Raw genomic sequence first — 21,853 nt, forward strand, 5'->3', positions numbered from 1 at the left:
TCAAGCATACAGGTAAGCCAGCATCGTTGGCAGTGAAAGCAAATGAATACGTCCACGCAGAATTCTACTCTCTGTTTTCCTCTGTGACTTTTCTGTTTTGGGATTTATATATTATATATTGGATATATATATATATATATATATATATATATATACATGTGTACATTCAGACAGCTCCACAGTGTAGTAAGTAATACTCTGCCACCTGGTGGTGGGACACAGGTATGGATGTTGGACTCAATAAATCCGCCAGCCTCACAGAGACCAGTCTCTCTCTCTCTCTCTCTCTCTCTCTCTCTCTCTCTCTCTCTCTCTCTCTCTCTCTCTCTCTCTCTCTCTCTGTCTGTGTAGGTGTCTCTCTCTGTGTCTGTATTTGCAATGTTGTGTCGCAGATACAATACAGACAGGAACATCTTGAAGCAAAAGATGTGTCATGGGACGGAGGTGGAGTTTGGAGGGTGTTCTTGCAGTGAGTGCTGCAGGGCACTGTTGGGATTTCTTAAAGAAACGGGATTAGAAATGAAAAGAAATGTGGATGAAGTTGGAATATACAAGTTGGGAATTTAGTCTAACGAGTTTATGACCGGTTATTGTGCTGATTAACAAATAAAGAGCGTCATCTACCGATATAAACACCTCATTACACACTGCAAAAATAGAGATAGATAGAGAGATAGATGGATGGATGGATAGATAGATAGATAGATGGATAGATAGATAGATAGATAGATAGATGGATATATAGATAGATGGATAGATAGATGGATAGATAGATAGATAGATAGATAGATAGATAGATAGATGGATGGATGGATGGATGGATGGATGGATGGATGGATGGATGGATGGATGGATGGATGGATGGATGGATGGATGGATGGATAGATAGATGGATAGATAGATAGATGGATAGATAGATAGATAGATAGATAGATAGATAGATAGATAGATAGATAGATAGATAGATAGATGGATGGATGGATGGATGGATGGATAGATGGATGGATGGATGGATGGATGGATGGATGGATGGATGGATAGATGGATGGATGGATGGATGGATGGATGGATGGATGGATGGATGGATGGATGGATGGATAGATAGATAGATAGATAGATAGATAGATAGATAGATAGATAGATAGATAGATAGATAGATAGATGGATGGATGGATGGATGGATGGATGGATGGATGGATGGATAGTATATTGTGATTCCCATAGTTGTGATGCATTATAATCACTGGTTCAATGCATTATTTTAAGTTGCTCTGAGTGGTCATTTGGGTGCTTTAGGAATAATAAAAATACTATTATTATTATTGTTATCCTTTAGATTAGAACAGTGATGAAACTTTTACTCTGAAACTGCACACTCCGGTACAGTAGGTGGCGGTATGCACCTATTCAAGTTGGTTGCGATCCGCCAATCAAGCTAGAGAAGAAGAAGAAGAGCGGAACATGTGATTAGTGGGTGTGTGTTGTCTTCCCCCTCAGTCAGTGCGACGTTTTATTAAAGTTGTAAGATGGCGACGGTGCATCTGCGGATCGGGGATCTGGTGTGGTGAGATAACCTTTACATATTGTCCAACGCCTCCAGTCCTGCTAGGTGGTCTTGCGTTGCATAACGTAGTCATTGATTAATTAGTTTAAGGCTAATGTTTCATGTTGGTGTTAACGAAGCGGTAACGGAAGTGTTGGTGTTCTCGGTTAACGTTAGTTGGTAGTCAACCCAAACAAGTCGCTAGCCGAGCTGACTCAGCCAGCAGCCATCGTTAGCTGCTAGCTAGCGGACAAGCTACAGAACAGGTTTAGACCGAAGAGAGAGAACTTTATTTTATTTCAGAATACAGACCAGTGTTTTTGTCTTTCTTGCGCTGGTTGGTTGTTCTGTAAAGCTTCGACACATCGTTTAATGCTCATTGTTGTGGTCTGTGGCCAACGTTTCTAGCACAGCTGAAGCGGATATGTAACGTTAGCTAACCGTTCCTGTAGCTGGCTTCACACTGGCTCGTCTTCCGTGTTTATCTGTAGTGATGGACGAGTCCGCGTAGAGTCAGTCTGTGGCTCATTTCACCCACAGAGAGAATATCGTGAAGCTGTGGGTCTGCTTGTGTTTCTCGTGGTATTATCAGCTCTGTAAGAGACCATATCTGTTCCATACGAGAGACTGTTGTATGTTAGTAATACGCATCAACGTTACATAATATTCCATATCCCTATTCATCGACACATTTCTGTAACGTTACACCAGCAACTCAAGAAGTGACTATCTGTGTTCTCTTGTTGCGTTTTATAAAGCTGCTTTGAACATCTTCATCTCGTTCAACGTGGCCAGCTGACACACTGCTGAATAGCGTTCATCTCCTGTGGCTGTTTTGTAAGTGTGCGTTATAGCAGTTGCTGCTTTAGTTGCTGTTGCATCTCTGAACACGCTGCGGAATCCCGTAATATGGCAAGAGACCACGGCACTAGAACTCACGAGGACAAACCTGCAACTGGGCCGACAAGTGGAACAAGTAGAACCCTACTAGCACTGCCTGACACTGGGAGCATCGTCTATTGAGAGATCTGACAACCTGAACACAATGAACATCGTGTGTTTTGCTATTTCGTGACTTCTCTGTGTTTCCTTAGGTTGGTGTGGTTGACCTGTTTTATAATGCAGCTGTTTTGACTTTTTGTCAGAACCAGCAGCAGGAAGAGCTGAGTATTGTAGACACTTGTGAAGATATTTAGTTTTAGCAGAAAGAAAATGATATACGGTTTCTGAATTATATTATTCATTAAAAGAAGCCAAAGTTCTAGAAGTTTGAATAATCCAAAACTGTAAAATCTTTCTGAAACTAGGATCAAAATACACAAGAATATAACTTGACCAGACATTACTGGCAGCTTTCTGTGGTTGGCGACTATTGATGCTACGATTAACCAACCCGAACAGGAAGTGGTGTGTTGGCCAGCTGAGATGGAATTATGACATACAAAGGGGTGTCTTTAACATGAAATAGTATTAACAACTAATACTTGTATTTATGTAGTACTTTTCAAAACAGATTTGATTCACAAAACAATAAGAGCAGGTAAATGAATCTAAACTAAAAACAATAAAATAGGCTATTAAAACGTAACATCGCGGGACATACTAGTAACAACGTAATAGTAAAATACTAAAGTGGTAAAACAAGGTGATACACACACACACACACCATACACATATACTCTCTGTGCACATGCTTTGTCCCCTGTATAAACGTATGTACGCATACATGCATACACACACATAAAATTGGGACCGTATAAACCAACTTGAAACAATGCGTTTTTAAAAGTGGATAGAGATGATCGTATCTCAACAGGAAGTGCATTCCACAGTTTGGAAGTCCTGACAGCAAACGCCCGGTCCCCTCTGGTCACAGAAGTGGACCCGAGGAAGCGTCAGAATCATCAGATTCTTTGAGCGTGTCGTAATGTGTCTCGGTACTACCAACACACATGTAGACCACAGCTAAATATATAAATATATCCCTCTTCTTTCAGGGGGAAGCTTGGTCGTTACCCACCATGGCCAGGGAAGGTAAGGACTGAGAACGTGCCAACGGCTGGTTGGAGGCAAATTAGATTCAAACATCGGCATGACAAATGTTAGGATTATGTTGGTTTACTATATTTATTTACATTTCAGGTCGTAAGCCCTCCCAAGGACTTGAAAAAGCCCAGAGGCAAAAAATGCCATTTTGTCAAATTCTTTGGAACTGAAGACCAGTAAGTATGGACAGGGAGGCTCCTGTTCTGACTCACCTTGCATGCACTTCTTCTTCAAATGTGTGAGAGTTGTTTCTGTGTGTCTGTCCAGTGCCTGGATCAAAGTAGAGCAGCTGAAGCCCTACCATGCCCACAAAGAAGAGATGATCAAGATAAATAAAGGCAAGCGTTTCCAGCAGGCGGTCGACGCAGTGGAAGACTTCCTAAAGAAAGCAAAGGGGAAAGAACAGGTGAGGGGGAAGTCGCACGTCATACGACACACGTCATACGACACACGTCATACGACACCGGCACACGCTGTACGACACACGTCATACAACACCAACACACGTCGTACGACACACGCCGTACAACACACGTCGTACAACACCAACACACGTCATACAACACCGACACACGTCGTACAACACCGACACACGTCGTACGACACACGCCGTACAACACACGTCGTACAACACCAACACACGTCGTACGACACACGCCGTACAACACACGTCGTACAACACCAACACACGTCGTACGACACACGTCATACAACACCAACACACGTCGTACGACACACGCCGTACAACACACGTCGTACAACACCAACACACGTCATACAACACCGACACACGTCGTACAACACCGACACACGTCGTACGACACACGTCATACAACACCAACACACGTCGTACGACACACGTCGTACAACACCGACACACGTCGTACGACACACGTCGTACAACACCGACACACGTCGTACAACACCGACACACGTCGTACAACACCGACACACGTCGTACAACACCGACACACGTCATACAACACCAACACACGTCGTACGACACACGTTGTACAACACCGACACACGTCGTACAACACCAACACACGTCGTACGACACACGTCGTACAACACCGACACACGTCGTACAACACCAACACACGTCGTACGACACACGTCGTACAACACCAACACACGTCGTACGACACACGTCGTACAACACCGACACACGTCGTACGACACCAACACACGTCGTACAACACCGACACACGTCGTACGACACCAACACACGTCGTACAACACCGACACACGTCGTACAACACCGACACACGTCGTACAACACCGACACACGTCATACAACACCAACACGCGTCGTACGACACACGTTGTACAACACCGACACACGTCGTACAACACCAACACACGTCGTACGACACACGTCGTACAACACCGACACACGTCGTACAACACCAACACACGTCGTACGACACACGTCGTACAACACCAACACACGTCGTACGACACACGTCGTACAACACCGGCACACGCCGTACGACACCAACACATGGCATACGACACACTTCATACAACACACTTCATACAACACCAACACACGTCGTACGACACGGCTAGTTCAGAAAAAGAAACGGAAAATCACACACTTGATCTGTTACCTAAATATTGGCTAATATCCCGACATACATTTCATTTGGAATGAGCTAACAGAAGTCATGTGTCTGACAGATCTGAAATCTAGTACTCATTTTGAAAGCTGCACAAGCTGTGAAACATTTTCATTTTTGCCTAAAAGTCTCTAACAAGTGAATATGTAAATGAAATGCCACTCGTCATAATTCCTGATGTTTTGGTTATTTAGTATAAATGCTGTAGTCGCCACAGCAGAACCAAAACAAACCCAGATGTGGAACCTTGTTTCCAGCAGTGAAACTGATGGACTCACATGAGGGATTACTGAAGTGAGACTTGCTCCACCAAGCCTCCTCATCAAATGCTTCAGTCTCAGCAAGTGTTTATTCAGGTGGACGGGTGGTCTCTGTTGAGGCCATCTGCCCTCCAGAATGAGTGCGTCTGGGAAAATCAATGATCCTTCTGTTCAGTGTGTGTAACCTGCTTATTTTAGAACCATCCGACCTTCAAACCGTTGTCCGACTGCTGGGAAATGTCTTCAAATGCAGAGATAGCAGCACAAAATGATAATCTGTGTTTTTTTAACAGAACTCAGACGGCAAAGGAGACTCAAAAGGAAAGAAGACATCCAACAAGCCACTGAAGATCCTGGAGGAGGATGATGAGGATCTCAGTGCCCTGAAGGACCCCTCTGAGAAGGTCGGTAGGACACTGACAAGTTCAACCGTTGTCCTGTAAAGTTTGAGTTAAATAGAATTCAAATATACGCCATTTAGAAAAGACAGACGCAGAGAAATGAAGACTGTGGAAAAAGTGATGATAAAACCGCTTCTTTATGGCAGACATAGTAGTCCCAATGTTTTTGGTCAATACTGAGCTCATTGACTTTGGAAACATTGTGCATATAAGAAGACATGTTAAAGTTAAATACATGAATCTCTGCACTTTGAGAGCAAAAGGCTAGATATTCACAAACCTTTTGCTCTGGAAACAATTTAATCCCAAACACATTGTTTGCATGGATATGAATGGTGTGGACAAAAAATTTTTCCCCACAACGCATGGTGAACAAGCACGGGGCCCCGTCCCTCCCTGCAGGCAGAGGGGGCCCAGCGAGTCGGGGGCGCAGTGAGCTGTAGAGCTCCCAGTCAAAGCGTCTGTCCTCGCGTGAAACACAATGTGGCGCAGTAATCATTTTATATCGACTATCTTGGTTTTTTGAATCACTCTAAGCCGCAATAGTAATTGAAAATACATTTAGATTTATCGCCCAGCCCGACTAGAAAATGAGATCTGAGATCTGTAATTCTATTCACCTAGCATTAGCTTCCAACGCTAAACCACTGTGAGGAAATTGTGTCGACTAAACCTGATGTGTGCATATAATGGTGCACAATTTAAAGTGATCCCACCCCTGCTAGACCAAGTACTGCAGCATCATAATACAGTCTCATGCAAAAATGAATTGTGGGTCTTTACACCATGGATACTAGTAAGTGAGTGTTTCTATCGACATGCTGTATCAGATGTATAATGCCATCACATGGAACCAGCAGTATAATAAAGCCCCATATCTTTTAATTTGATCTAATTATTAGAGACGTTTATTAAGTTGGATAATGTGAAATTGACGTCACGCGATCCTCCAGATAGAGGACGTATCACTCAGTTGGAGTTGTTGGGACAACAAAAACACTCATCACTATCATGAAGTTCTTTAATCGACTTCACGTCATAAACCTGGATCTGTGACATGTCAAGCATCAGCGGCTGTGGAGCTAATGTTGTCTCAATACCACATCCATGCAGATCACTTTGCTTTTATTGGTGCAGGTTTTGAAATAAAGATTTCTGCCTCTATCCCAATACAGTGGAGGTGAAAGTCATTTCATATTTGGTCCTCTGTATATGAACATCCCCCACTACAGCAGACACGGACCTCTACGGATTCACCGTTTGATTTAGAAAGGTGAATGTGTGTCTCTCTCCTCCTTAAGGACCTCACTGACTCTGACCCCGAGCCGTCCACTCTTGAGAGGCTGGGGGGGGCTGGACCTGGCTCAGGATACAAATGGGAGAGCAGTGTAGGTGAACTCCTTCCCCCACAAGCCTGCCTTGCCTTGCTGTTCTTCTACCTTACCTTCAGCTTTGGCTTTAATCACCAGCAACTGCAGACCTTTACTTTCTCACCTGTGTGGTGCTCACTCCTGAAACGGTCTCTGTATATGGAGGCTGACTCACAACTGTGTGACTTCTTCAGCTTCCTGCTTTCTAGGATTGAGTTACCCTGCTCCTCAGGACCGTGTGCGTGTGTGTGTGTGTGAGAGACAGTGCACACCCATATACATATACAGTTTGAGTCATTAACTGTTGATCTGTATGTCAGTGGAAACATTTTTACAAATGAGTTTGTGGCTGCAGCTCCAGTGAATCCACTCTAACACTGCCCTGTGATTGTGAGTTCAGAAGGACACGTCTTTGTCGGTAGTTGTTGTCACAGGAAGCTGTTTGTAGCTTTTTGAACGTTGTCAGTCAGCCAGTAGAGCGATGCTGCTGCTGACCTCGGCCTCCGTTATGGTCTGCTGACTGGTAAACAGAAAAGACTTGTGTCCTTGTTTCAGATGCCGTTCTCTGCGTTTCCTCTACAATACTGTGACATATTGAATATAATCTGTGCCCGATAGAAAATAGATCATCTTTTTCTACGACAATAATCCTGTCAATAGATTCTTTCTTTTGTGACTGAAGGCTACCTCGTACAGAGTTCACCCGTTTCCACTTGCATGAAGAGAATCAGATAGTGACTGACTGTGGGTTGAGCTGATCACATTAGTGGAGGTGCACTGGACCTGAATGAAATCCTGAATCCTCTTTACCAGAGGACTCGTACTTGGACCTTCTGCTATAGAAAAAATCTTTGAGTACTTAGTGATTTGCTTGCTATGTTTTCATATGATCACCTGCCTACTTCCTTTCCCCTCACTAGCTGGGGGATGATGGCTTGTGATCAGTGTAGAACTGTGACGTAACGAATGCAGAGAAGTCCACCTGTGATCGTATAAAGCATGAGCACTTGTGTCGGCTGTGAAACTATTCTTCTTGCTCTGTATTGGTGCGAGTATTCATGCTGTTTTTAACCTGAACGATCTGTGCAGCAGCTGAACACGGACAGGGTTCTCGCTGGTGAGAGAGAATTGTAAAATGAACAAGATTCAGGAATTTGATTTAGTCTTTATTCATTAACACTCCAGGCCAAAATCAGATTTCTAGGCCATGGATGGAATCACCACGATGGGAGCCCTGGTGTGTCAGTATGGTGCGCTGTAGACTCGATGGGTTCTCACTCGACCGTCCGTCAGGTCGACACACATGCAGAGAGAACGCTGTCACAATGACCTCTTCTTCTGTTGCAGCCTGTGAAGGACGACCCCCATTTCCACCACTTCCTCCTCAGCCAGTCTGAGAAGGTAAGCGGAAGCACACTCAGTACGCTGACATCTTCTCCACCCTATCAGAGGTTGGGTTCCACATCTCCGTGTCTGATCTCGCCCGATAGTCAATCTGAGACTCTAGTCCCATGTGGGCCTGTAGAAACAGTTCCACTGAAAAAGCCTTTTTCAGCCTTTAGGGTTTGCTTTCTGCATTCAGCATGTAATACCTATGGAATGCTGATCTCATTACGTTAGTGATGCACCAATCTATCAACATCAACACTATACACAATAGTGGCACTGATATTAACCATGTGTGGCTCATCTGAATGAGATGTTTGTTAGTAGCTGTTATTTGATCACATATTCACTGCATCTCTTAGTCTGTTTGACTTGAGCAGTGTGCATGGTGACTCTAATGTGTAGAGTGTATTGTTCATCACTGACTGACTGTTTCCTCACAGCCAGCATCATCAATGGAACCCATTAGCAAGCGGCTGAAGATCATTGAAGAGGTGAATATTAGTAAAACTAATGAATCAATGTGTTCCAATTTTCACGTGTTTACTTCAATGTTCATTTGACCGTCTACAGTCGGATTAGAAACTAGTGTTTTCAATAACAACATATCAGGAGATAGCAAAGCTAGTTGAGGCTTCTCGTGCAGCGTGAGGGTGACAGTGTTTCCTTTGATTGTGCAGGACTCGGGGTCAACATCTATCCAAGCAGCAGACAGCACAGCCATCAACGGCAGCATCACACCCACAGATAAAAGGTATTCACACATCCTCACGACACCATTATCAAACGCACTCCATAGGTGTACAGAAGAAACGATAACAAGCAGAACACTAGGCATGACTATGATTGATTTGAGCAATAACCTTAATAGAGTTGAACTGCTCATGTTTCCTTTCAGTGTTGGCGTGCTCATGTTTGTTCTTTTTGGACTTTGCTCTTCAGGATAGGGTTCCTGGGTCTGGGGCTGATGGGTAGCGGTATAGTTTCCAACCTGTTGAAAATGGGTCATGTTGTCACAGTGTGGAACCGCACAGCAGAAAAGGTACTGCAGTCCTGTCCCTCTAGATTCGTTACTGATCTTGTGTCTAATGAATGAGTGACCATCAGTGGAACAAAGTCAAACATATTATTAAGCAAATATAATTTGTATCAAGTGTAGGTTAAACAGTTTGAAAGTGTTGGAGTGTAAACTAATGTGGCTCAAGGACTGGTAGAACCTGGAGCACAAGATTCACATATGTTGGAAGTGATTACGTTTGACATTAAAATCTTTTAAGGTTAAGAGTTTACCAAAAAATCTGTTCTGCAATAAATATGTCAATATACCAATTAGCGTTGCATGAACTGTACCAGAGGTTGGCCACACTAGGATCTGATTGCTAATAAAAGATCGGATGCATATGTTGGCTATCTCCAGAAGTACCTGTGTTGGCACGCTGACGGTGACTCAGAAATGTCTCCTCTGTGTTCCAGTGCGACCTGTTCATCCAGGAGGGGGCCAGGTTAGGCCGGACTCCTGCTGAGGTGGCTTCCACGTGTGATATCACTTTCTCCTGTGTCTCTGACCCAAAAGCTGCCAGGGATGTGAGTATTCGCTCCAGTTAATGGCTTCCTGTGGATGCGAGAGTCACTTGCTCATTGGTAGAAAACGCACTTGTCTTCGTATTTCTGTCTGTCTAGTTGGTTTTGGGGCCCAGTGGAGTGCTGCAGGGAATCAGGCCAGGAAAATGCTACGTAGAGATGTCCACTGTAGACCCCGAGACCATCACAGAACTCTCCCAGGTAAACACTAACACAACACAGCTACACACCAGAGCAGCCACAGTCCTTGTAAAGTTCTATCTTATATTAAGTACACAGTGAAGAATCATGCACTATTGAAATGGGCATAGTTTCCTAGCTTTATACATCAGGAACGCTCCTACGCCTTAAGTGATTGTGGCTATTCTCCATCTGAAATATATACAGCAGTAGCAGCTACCCTTATTGGAGTAGTATGAACAGTGCTGTATTAAAGTGTTACTCCATGTTTGAATGTCAGGTGATCACATCACGAGGCGGCCGTTTCCTGGAGGCCCCGGTGGCAGGAAGCCAGCAGCTCTCCAACGATGGGATGCTGGTCATCCTGTCAGCCGGCGACAGGACGGTCTACGAGGATTGCAGCAGCTGCTTCCAGGCCATGGGCAAGACCTCCTTCTTCCTGGGTATGTAGGGGTCACTGTGCTCTGTGTTGTGCTCTGTGTTGTGAGATGTTTTTAGAGGTGATGGTAGGTGCGTTTTGTTCCAGTCGACAGAGCCAGGCTAGCTGACACTACCTGTCTCCTGACTTTGTGCTAAGCTAAGCTAAGCTAACCAGCTGCTGGCATCAGATCTTATTTAACTCTCTGCAAGAAAACAAATCAGTGATTGAAACTGATTGTTTAAGGTAATGGGTGTGTAGATTGTACACCTTTTGAATGGTGTCATGGAAACTCTCCAGTGAATGACTTTGATAGAATTTGCCATATCAGATTTGAGTCTCCCCTCTGGTTTCTGTCTACTTTCTGTTTAAGGATGCTTGAGCTGCCAGATGGCATCAAATGGTGTCATTTATTGGTAGAACTTTATGTTCTCTGCTCTGTGGCAATCCAGCATGAGAGAAAGGCAGATTTGAATTAGACATGGACACTGAGGGTGACTGTCAGTGGAGACTGTTGCTTATGTGTCTATATGTGTTTTTCAGGGGAAGCAGGCAATGCAGCGAGGATGATGCTGATCCTCAACATGGTGCAGGGCAGCTTCATGGCCACCATTGCAGAGGGGCTGACCCTGGCCCAGGCCACAGGCCAATCACAGCAGACCTTCCTGGACATCCTGTGCCAGGGCCAGATGGCAAGCACCTTTGTGGACCAGAAATGCCAAAGTAAGTCAGTGTTTGAAGACATCCTTCAACTTACCTGGACCGCGCTCACTGGTTGTCTTTCGTCATTTCTCTCAATCTTACATGGTAAAGGTCAGTTTCAAACACAAATGTACTATATGTTTGAAGGCTAATACAAACCTTTCTTCCTACCTCGTCCAGATATTTTACAGGGCAACTTTAAGCCAGACTACTATTTGAAACACATTCAGAAGGACCTGAGGCTGGCCATCTCCATGGGCGACATGGCCAACCATCCAACCCCAATGGCTGCAGCGGCCAATGAGGTATAATTCAGGATTATTGTTACTTTGTACTGAAAACCTTTTTTTTACTGTGAACTGTGATCAAATCCTACCTGGTTCTTGGTACTCATGAGTACATTCCACATGCTGCCATAGAAACCCAATGGATCCATTAGTCAGCATCAGCATCTTTGGTAGCTTAATGGCCCAAACCACCACTAATGGAACATTAGGCTGACTTGCCTGCTAAGTGCGTCATTTATCAGTAGAACAGAACATGTGTTGATCTTCACAGAGGTCTGAAATGGCAAACAGCTTAATGTCCTCTTTTAGTCTTTACTTCAGCACCATGCTGTCTTTGTAATAAATCGGATCACTTTCACCCTATTGTGGCAAGGCTAAGGACACACACACACACACACACACACACCATCTGACTGGCTATTCAAACCTGGCCTTTTTAAATAGGCTTTGTAATGATTAATAATAATTTTATTTATATATCACCTTTTAAAGACAGATTTTACAAAGTGCTTATAATAGACGTCTTCCTTCATGTGCAGCATGATTAGTTTGAGCCACGACATTTAGTTTCTATGTATCCTATAAAATGAATGCAGAATGCAGAATGCAGAATTCGGGTCGCTCCCCGGCCCTTCCAGTCCATGTCGATGTGTCCTTGGTCAAGACACTTAACCCCAATCAGTGTGTGACTGTTATAGTCCTGTTGGGCCGGTGGCACCTTGCATGGTAGACCTGTCATCAGTGTGTGAATGGGTGAATGATGACATGTAGTGTTAAAGTGCTTTGAGTGGTCAGAAGACTAGAAAAGAGAGAAACAAGTCCAGTCCACTTACTATTTACAGTAACAAGAGTGAAGCATGTGCATTACAACTGAAACTGTTGTGCTGTTACTTTGCAGGTGTACAAGAGGGCTAAGGCACTGGACCAGTCAGACAACGATATCTCTGCAGTCTACAGGGCCTACATTCACTAGAGCGAGGTGGGACCTATCCTCCGGACCACACACTCTTTAATCCCTTCTTATTTCTCCCTTGTCATGTAATGAGTTTTTTTTTAAATTCCATTTTGTTTTCATTTTGCCACTTTTCATTTCATTTTAGCTGCCCACAAGTCATGGGGTTGTTGTTCCTTTTGTTAGAGGCAACAGTGAGCATTGCACTGCCTGTACTGGGGGGATGGATGCTGTGCTCCAGAGGAGGTTGTACTACTGCAGTTTGGTTTCTGACAACTGAAATATGGTGGAAGTGATGCAGAGCGAGGACGAGGGGTCCACAGCCACTGTGAGCAGCAGGGTGTCCAGCTCAAGCCAGAGAACATGCTGGCAGCTTTTGTGGATGCATAAACCCAAAATATGTGTTGTTGTTCATGTGCAAATGAGTATATTTAATTGAGTGTGATCTTTGCTTTTCTTTTAAAATGTTTCCATGAGTGAAAACACCAAGAACGTGCCACTGCATTGCCTTAATATTGTAACCCCTGAAGTCTTTCAATTCTAGTATTTATTTGTGTTTCTTTCTAGGTCTTCTTGGTGCAGTTTGGGCATGGCTTGTTGCTTTATTTGACAAGATGATTTATGCTTTTGTGTTATTAATTTTTTCTTGAATAGGTTAAAGACAGAGCAACAGATGTGATGAGGCCTTAAAATGCAGTAATAATTGATAGTTCTCATTAAGGCTTGAGATTTCCACATTTGAAACCCTTCGTTCTTGTGTTTGGAAAAGTTGTCATTTACACTTAAAAAAAAATATATATATATATAATATTATATATTACTCTGAACCTAGATGAATCCACTTTTTGAGTTCCATTTTAACTGACCTTCATAATTCTGCCCCGTCAGTGGTGTTTTTACCTGGTAGTTAGAGATTTTAGACCATCATGAGACACGATTAGAAACCAAGCTAATGAAAGAGCTGCAGGTGCGTTAGTGGCGGGACAGTTTCATTACCTAAAAAGACTGAACCTGTAGAATAAATACAACATCTTGAGCTCCACTGTCAGTAGCTGGCTTTAGTTACATCACTCTAACTAAGACACACACACACACACACACACACACACACACACACACACACACACACACACACACACACACACACACACACACACACACACACACACACACACACACACACACACACACACCTCCCTTCAGTTAAACTGTTTGGGTAAATATGGAAATGAAGTAATTCATTTCAACATGGACTCTGTCTTACTATTTATTTTTTACAGCAGGTGGTCACATGACGGGGTGATAACTCTGAAGTAGAGGTCTTCACAAGTTCACTCTTGAGTAAAGCTGACCGATACGTTGGCCACATGAACCGTTATAAGGTCATTGTGTGTGTGTGCTGATGCCTAACGGATGCTAAAGACCAACCATACGTTTGAGGTCACTTAGAAATCGTGTCTGCAGTACAAAGTCTGTCCATCAGAGAGCATCCAGTTGGTTTGTACACTGCAAAATGTCCCGCTCACTACGTATACCCAACACAACGCTCCAATAAACTCATTTACAGGATTATTGAAAAAAATATGCATTTTGTTCAGAAGATATTAGCGGAAATTTCTAATAAGATTTGTAACTTTTCAAATGCTCAAATGTCGGTACCTGCCTCAAAAATTCAGTGATGGGTCGAGCTCTACTGGGTCCAAATAATGTCTAATCGGGTCAGACTGGGTCCAGTTGTGTTACTGCAGGTCTCAGGTCTCTGAGTCAGCATGTCTAATATCCACATGGATCCATTCTGCTTTATCATTCTTACTAAATGTGAAGGACGTGAACAGTGGCATCTATTGAATGCTCTTTTTCGTTTCTTTTTTTTGCATGTTTATTCTGAATCAGGCCTAATTATTTAGTCCTTAACAACGGGTGTCTTTCAAAATGAGTCTATGCATGTTAGGTTAGGGTAGTTTTCTATGTGAAGACCTCTACTACGTAGACTCTCATACCCTATGTAGGTCTGCAGATGCAAAATGACAATGTCCAACATATGCAAAATAACATTGGCACGGTTGTGCATACTCAACCAGAGGTGTCGTATATCGGAGAAGGTGAATTCTTGTATCTGTCTGAGTTCTGATAGAAGAGGACCGCTTTAATCTGTTGGGTCTTCATTCCACCACTAGAAACCGATCAAACACCACGTGTGAAGTCGTAGCTCAAGGCTTCTGTGTTAGCTTATTTGTAGAGTACGTTTTGGGTTTTATGTCGTTTCCTTTTCGATATGACCAATCTTACAACAACTCCTTAGTGCAAGAAGGATGTGGGTATTATTTGGGGGCTCTTATCTGTTCCCCGTGGTGAGGAGGTACATACAGACGTGGTCAAATATTGCAGCACATCTATATCGTCATTAGAAGGAGCACATCAGTACTCCACCCGGGACATGACCGAGTGAGACGCCAGCATTCTGTCTTCCACGACAGTATGACAGGAACACAGCACAGCACAGTGCTCCGTTACAAATTCTCATTGATTCTCATGGTTTTTAATCAGTTTAAACTGTATACGAATAAGTCTCTCATAATACAGAAAACATTTGTTTCATGTCCAGAATCCAGCGTCCCATCGTGAGCGATTTTTAGTTTGCCAAACAAATGATGAAGGTTTTTGATTTCGGCGCCCCTTCCACGTGGTCGTGTAAAGAAGAGTTTTTAGTAGACGGATGTAAATAGCACATTTAGTTTGCATGGGGTTTCTTTTCTACAGAGCGACTAACATCTTTGTGTCTTTATCCTGTAGATTGTTTAGTTCAAGTGTAAATGGTTTATTAATGTGTGGTTTATATAATCTGGCTTACTATCGCATTGAAATAATGACTTTGAACCTGTTAAAGGAAGGAGGTGGAGCTTTGTTTTGGGGGATATTTATGATTTTTGTGTACATGTGGAAGTATCAAGACTTTTGTGCTGTTTAATAAACCCTCTCCTAATTACTGACATGAGTCATGTGTAATTCCTGATCCAGTGTTCTGTAGCTCTGAAGGTGGAGCGGGTCGACCACTCATCACAAGGTTGGAGCTTCAATCCCTGGCTCCTCCTGTCTGCATGTCGACGTGTCCTTGAGCAAGGCACTGAACCCCAGGTTGGCCCTGATGGGCAGGCCTGCGTCTGGCATGGCAGCTCTGTTACCATCAGTGTGTGTGAATGAGGAGCAAACTGTGACGTGCTTTGTCCACTAAGCTAGAAAAGGGACATAAATGTCCATCTAACAGCATTCCAACAATAATATTGGTTTAAAGAATATTGGTTTAAAATATAATGATGTTTTAATCATGATTATTGTGTAAAGCTCCTTGTACCTTTGCTTTGAAAGATCTTTTTTTAGGCTTTTTTTGCCTTTATTTGACCGTACAGCTGAAACACTTTTAATCAGGCCTAAAATGTTCAATGAAAAGTAAACAACACTCCTTTATCTACAAATCCTGATTCAATTAGAATTTATTTTTTCAAAATCATTGCTGCCAATATTATTCATTTATTATTATTTAAAACTCAAATTGTCATTATTATTATTATTATGTTATTGTCATTGTTCAGTTAAATATCACATTATGAACTGAATAATGTGGCCCAGCCCGAGCTCTCTAAGAAAACGAGGAAAAACTCCCCCAAATCCTGATGCCAGGAAAAATGGGAAGAAACCTCGGGAAAGGCAATTCAGAGAGAGATCCCCTCTCCTCGGACGGCTGGGTGTGATACAAGTACCTGCAGAATGACGATGAAGTTCCTCACGTTCTCCTTCCTGTCAAAGAGGCAGAGCAGCGTTAGTATGTGAATGACACTTATGCATGACATTAGATAATATTAATATAATAATTCCAATTACTAACTGGCTGTTCCTTTGCAACACAACCTCATCCTGCAGAATGACGATGAAGTTCCTCACGTTCTCCTTCCTGTCAAAGAGGCAGAGCAGCGTTAGTATGTGAATGACACTTATGCATGACATTAGATAATATTAATATAATAATTCCAATTACTAACTGGCTGTTCCTTTGCAACACAACCTCATCCTGCAGAATGACGAAGGAGTTCCTCACGTTCTCCTTCCTGTCAAAGAGGCAGAGCAGCATTAATATTTGAATGACACTTATGTATGACATGAGATAATATTAAAATAATAATTCCAATTACTAACAGGCTGTTCCTTTGCAACACAACCTCGTCCTGCAGAATGACGATGAAGGAGTTCCTCACGTTCTCCTTCCTGTCAAAGAGGCAGAGCAGCGTTAGTATGTGAATGACACTTATGCATGACATGAGATAATATTAATATAATAATTCCAATTACTGTGTGTGTGCCCGCTTGTAGTGTTAGTCCTCTGCGAGCCATGGGTGAACACTGAGCTGCTCCAGGGTAGGACGCTGTATGGGGTCGATGGTAAAACATCTTCTCAAGAAATCCTGGCAATCTGGAGAGAAAGAAGGAGAAGAAAGGTGAGGGCGACGGCTACAGTGATCCATCAGAATGTCAACTGAAATCAACAGATATGTTTCTGCTGACATGTTCGTGAGTATGTTTTTCTTACCTTTGGACAGCGTCTTGCCGATTCCCACAAGGTTTCTCAAGAACATCCTGGTGTCAAACTGTTCACCACTGTGGAGTGTTTGAAAGAGGACCGCTCCAATCTGCCACACTGTGGTGGGTCCGGCGCTGTAGCTATGACATGTCCACCACTCTGGGGGGAAGTATTCAGGGGTACCTAGAAGATACAGACATAATAAGGTGATGAGGATGAGGAGCTGTGTCTAATTGTAAAAGTCACAGATGGGTAAGTTAGTGAAGAGCAGGAGTAAAGCCAGACATCTTACCGCGGAAGATGCTATAAGAGGATTTTCCCTTCATGAAGCAGCTCAGACCAAAGTCAATGAGGCGAACTCGCGGGACGTCCGAGCCGGTCTCAATCAAGATGTTTTCACACTTAATGTCCCGGTGGAAAATATCTTCCTTCTCAAGGTCAATCGCTGCATCTACCAGCTGTTTTATTATGATCTGACAGACAAAAAGAGAGAGAGATGAGGGATCACAGAGGAGGATGGTTTGACATGTTTTCATGGCTGTGACTCTGAGCTGACTACAACTACAAAACACAACGTTTCTAAAACCTTCTTTAAGCCATAGAAACTGAAATGCACAAGAGATTTTCAGTAGATTGCGTAAAAACCACATCTGTTTATTTTTCTCCTCCAAATAAGTTTAGTTGACCTGGAGCTTTGTCTACCATCTGTTTGACTGCCTCCACTACTGTTTCTTGATCCATCAGAACAATTACTTTGGTGAGTACAATGTTACCATGATCAACAGACACAATGACCTAAAAACTAGGAAAATAAACCTTAAATTGCAAAGAAAATCCTTTAGGTAGTCTCCAAGTTCCTGTAAAAAGTTAAAGACACACAAGGATCCTCCAGCAGCTTACCTTGGCCTCCTGCTGTGGTAAGCAGCCTTCGTTTTCGTCGATGTAGTTAAATAGGTCCTCAGCGGGGATCGGTCTCTCCATTACCAGGATCAGGTCCCTGTTCAGATCGTACCAGTCCAATAGAGACACAGGTGCTGACATCCCCACTGATCCACTTGTTTTGTCCGCCAGTTTCAACATGATGGCAACCTCCACGGGCAGCCACTTCCCAGTTTCATCCTGAAACATCACAACAGAGAGAGGATGAGGATGAGAGAACCATGATTCATCCATAATACATTCAGAAACAGAGTGCAGTGTTGAATACAGAAGATTTTAACAGCAGCAGGTGTTGCTCACTCACCACGTGGTAGAGAATGTCCTTCTTGCACAAGTGTTTGATGGCAACCTACGAGATACAAAAAAGACTTGTGTTAGCACTCCCTGACCATATCGTGTGTGTGTGTGTGTGTGTGTGTGTGTGTGTGTGTGTGTGTGTGTGTGTAACACTTACAGGTAGATTATCTGCTATGCGATAGCCAGCAAACACAGTTCCATATCCTCCTTTACCAAGCAGACCCTGCTTTTTGTATTTGGCCCTAAATTTAGCTGAACAGAACAACACATATTATGTCTTAATACAGTTGTAACACCAAATATATGCTACCTAAGCTCTAATATGAAACCTTCCTGTATTATACTTAATATAGATCCTAATTTTACACTAAGATGAGGTCAAACCTTACATTTACTACTAATAATAATAATAATAATAGCGTTGTTTATATAGGACCTTTAAAAAAAGAGTTTACAAAGTGCTTTGACAGACAAAGCAGCAAAAGCAAGGCAATAGTAACAACACTATACTGACCTTTTATGGCATCTATACAACGTTTGGTCTTCAGTTTTCTCCTCCTCTTCTTTTTGGTCTTCTTTGGTTCTTCCTCATCGGCGACGGCCTTCCTCTTATCGACTCCCACATCCTCCACAGATGTAGTGCAGCTTCCTACAGAGGATAAAAACAGCCAGAGGATCATCAACTGTATGGTATTGTTGTGTTAGCTTTTTGTAAAGACTTACACTGATATGTTAACACATGTGAGGCACATGCAAACCCACAGTTACACACCCAAATATTCTTTTAAGTGTGTTTATCCTGGATGTCATAGAGCTTTCCAGAACATTGTGTTTCTAAAGTTTTTATTTTGTTTGTTTTACAGTCACTCGTCATCAGAGATTGAGGATACCAGCCAGACTCTGCAGTCAAGTCCTCTTTCAAGGTGTTCTCTCTCCTTATTGTTTTCATTCATGTGTGAGTTCATGCAGTTCAAATTAACTATAAATGTGTATACGACTTGTTATCAAGCTAGACTGTGAAGCAGTTCAATTACACTGTTCTTGATACTACTTTAATTCAATGTTACACTGTTGATGCTAATAAGTTCAGTTAGGTCAGATGAGGTCAAACCTTACATTTAATAATAATAATAATGTTATTTATATAGCACCTTTCATAAAAGAGTTTACAAAGTGCTTTGACAGACAAAGCAGCAAAAGCAAGGCAATAGTAACACTATACTGACCTCTTAAGGCATCTACAGTCTGTCTGGTCTTCTTCAGTTCTGTCCTCTTCTTTTTGGTCTTTGGTCCTTCCTGATCATCATCGGCGGCGGCCTTCCTCTTACCGACACTCACATCCTCCACAGATGTACTGCAGCTTTCTACAAAGGAGAAAAACACCCAGAGGAACATCAACTGTATGGTAATGTTGTGTTAGCTTTTTGTAAAGAAATATCATTTCTGTTGATGCTAATGAGTTCAGTTAAACTGGTCATTAATGATTTTATTGGTTTATTAGTTTTCTTCTAAACATGCAGTACATTGTGAGTTTTGTGATGTAATACAAATGTCCCTTTATTATTTGAGAACAAGTAATGAACTGCAACATTTGTGTATTGAATGTCTATTGTGATTATTTTATTTGTTGGGAATTAAATGCTAAAGTAGCCGGTTGTATTACCCTTTATAAATAAACGGTAACATTCTGGCACCGTAATATCACGGTAAAACCTAGTTATCCTTCTATCACCTACCGTAATCCAGTAAATTACCGTTAATTTACTAAGATGAGGTCAAACCTTACATTTAATAATAATAATAATAATGTTATTTATATAGCACCTTTCATAAAAGAGTTTACAAAGTGCTTTGACAGACAAAGCAGCAAAAGCAAGGCAATAGTAACACTATACTGACCTCTTAAGGCATCTACAGTCTGTCTGGTCTTCTTCAGTTCTGTCCTCTTCTTTTTTCTCTTTGGTCCTTCCTGATCATCATCGGCGGCGGCCTTCCTCTTACCGACACTCACATCCTCCACAGATGTACTGCAGCTTTCTACAAAGGAGAAAAACACCCAGAGGAACATCAACTGTATGGTAATGTTGTGTTAGCTTTTTGTAAAGAAATATCATTTCTGTTGATGCTAATGAGTTCAGTTAAACTGGTCTGGGAGAAATTATCCAAACAATCTGCATAAATAGATACCATTAGACGGAAGGGATAATTTGTTTTCCTTGTAATTTAAGTGAAATGAAGTCTATTTAGATCAATCTACCAACACCCCAGTTGATGTACATTTCTGTAAGAGATCTGAGTACATCTTCCACCACTGTCTGAACCCCGTGTTTAGTAAACTGATGATTGGATACACTCCCAACAGCAGATTCACATGATCAGCTTACCTTTCTCAGAGTCCTTTGAGGAGGATGCCGACTCCTTGCCAAACAGGTTGAGGTCAAGTCTTCCCTCTTTCTCCTTCTTCTTCATTGGTGCTCCCTCTCCATCTTCTGTGGCTTTCCTCTTCACTCCTCTCGCACTGAAGCATTCCTTGGAGGTGGATGGGTAGTCACTTTCTGAAAGCCTTTTCCTTTTGTTGGGGGTTAAACTATCCGGACGGGTCTTTCTTTTAACCCCCCTAGTCGTGTCATCCTTTCCGTGAGCTGAACTTTTTGACGACATGCTGATATAGTTGTGAACTAATTATATGTAGAGATATATATATACGATAACTTCAGAGCAACCAGTGTGTTGAACCAATGCTTGAATCTAACTGAAAGAATGTGCCAATGTGTGTGTTCTTAATCCGTGGTGAATAGAATGTGGAACATGATGAGTTGTTCTAGCATGAAGAAAGTCAAAGTTCTATATGCAAATGAGTGTTTCGTGCTTTTATTTGAATTGTGTGTATATTCTTATCCACTGAAACAATGCATACAATGCATAAAATACACAAGCGTACAATGCTTGATATTGACTCCCTCTCAGTCAACTGGATGACTTTACCTATTGAAATGCCCTTAGGTTGTTTTTATGAACCATTCATATTGATCTAAAGTCAAACATTTTAAGGAATAAATGCAAAACTATTCTTTGCTTTCTGGTTGGCAATGTTGTTCAGTCTGTCAAGCCACCATTTTGGTCCAGACTGAAATATCTCAACAACTGTTGGATGGATTGAACTTTGGTTCTATCTATCCTACTGACTTTAGGTGATCACCTCATTTTTATCTAGCAACGCCAAGCGGTTGACATCTGTGGTTTTTGCATGTGAAGAAATACATTCCTGCCAATGTTATAACATTGATCTCTGATCA

The 21,853-nt window shown here is 42.4% G+C and overlaps 1 protein-coding gene across 2 annotated transcripts; it reads left to right on the top strand.

Moving 5' to 3' along the window:
* The first annotated feature begins 1,507 nt into the window (after positions 1 to 1,507).
* glyr1 (glyoxylate reductase 1 homolog (Arabidopsis)) lies at positions 1,508 to 15,735 on the top strand. 2 transcript variants are annotated; one of them, XM_079177733.1, is made up of 17 exons: positions 1,508 to 1,564; positions 3,541 to 3,577; positions 3,686 to 3,765; positions 3,857 to 3,995; positions 5,765 to 5,875; positions 7,174 to 7,260; positions 8,590 to 8,643; positions 9,072 to 9,122; positions 9,309 to 9,382; positions 9,571 to 9,670; positions 10,102 to 10,212; positions 10,309 to 10,410; positions 10,670 to 10,832; positions 11,351 to 11,530; positions 11,690 to 11,814; positions 12,695 to 12,775; positions 12,935 to 15,735. In XM_079177733.1, exons 1-16 carry the CDS (start codon positions 1,527 to 1,529, stop codon positions 12,767 to 12,769), a joined length of 1,527 nt encoding a protein of 508 aa, XP_079033859.1. In that variant the 5' UTR covers positions 1,508 to 1,526; the 3' UTR covers positions 12,770 to 12,775; positions 12,935 to 15,735. The 2 variants fall into 2 exon arrangements, with proteins under 2 accessions (XP_079033859.1, XP_079033860.1); XM_079177734.1 differs by lacking the exon at positions 7,174 to 7,260 and having other exon boundaries at positions 12,695 to 15,735.
* The last annotated feature ends 6,118 nt before the right edge of the window (positions 15,736 to 21,853 follow it).

The sequence above is a fragment of the Pholis gunnellus genome, assembly GCF_910591455.1.
Source record: "Pholis gunnellus genome assembly, chromosome: 17".
In the NCBI taxonomy this organism is placed as follows: domain Eukaryota; kingdom Metazoa; phylum Chordata; class Actinopteri; order Perciformes; family Pholidae; genus Pholis; species Pholis gunnellus.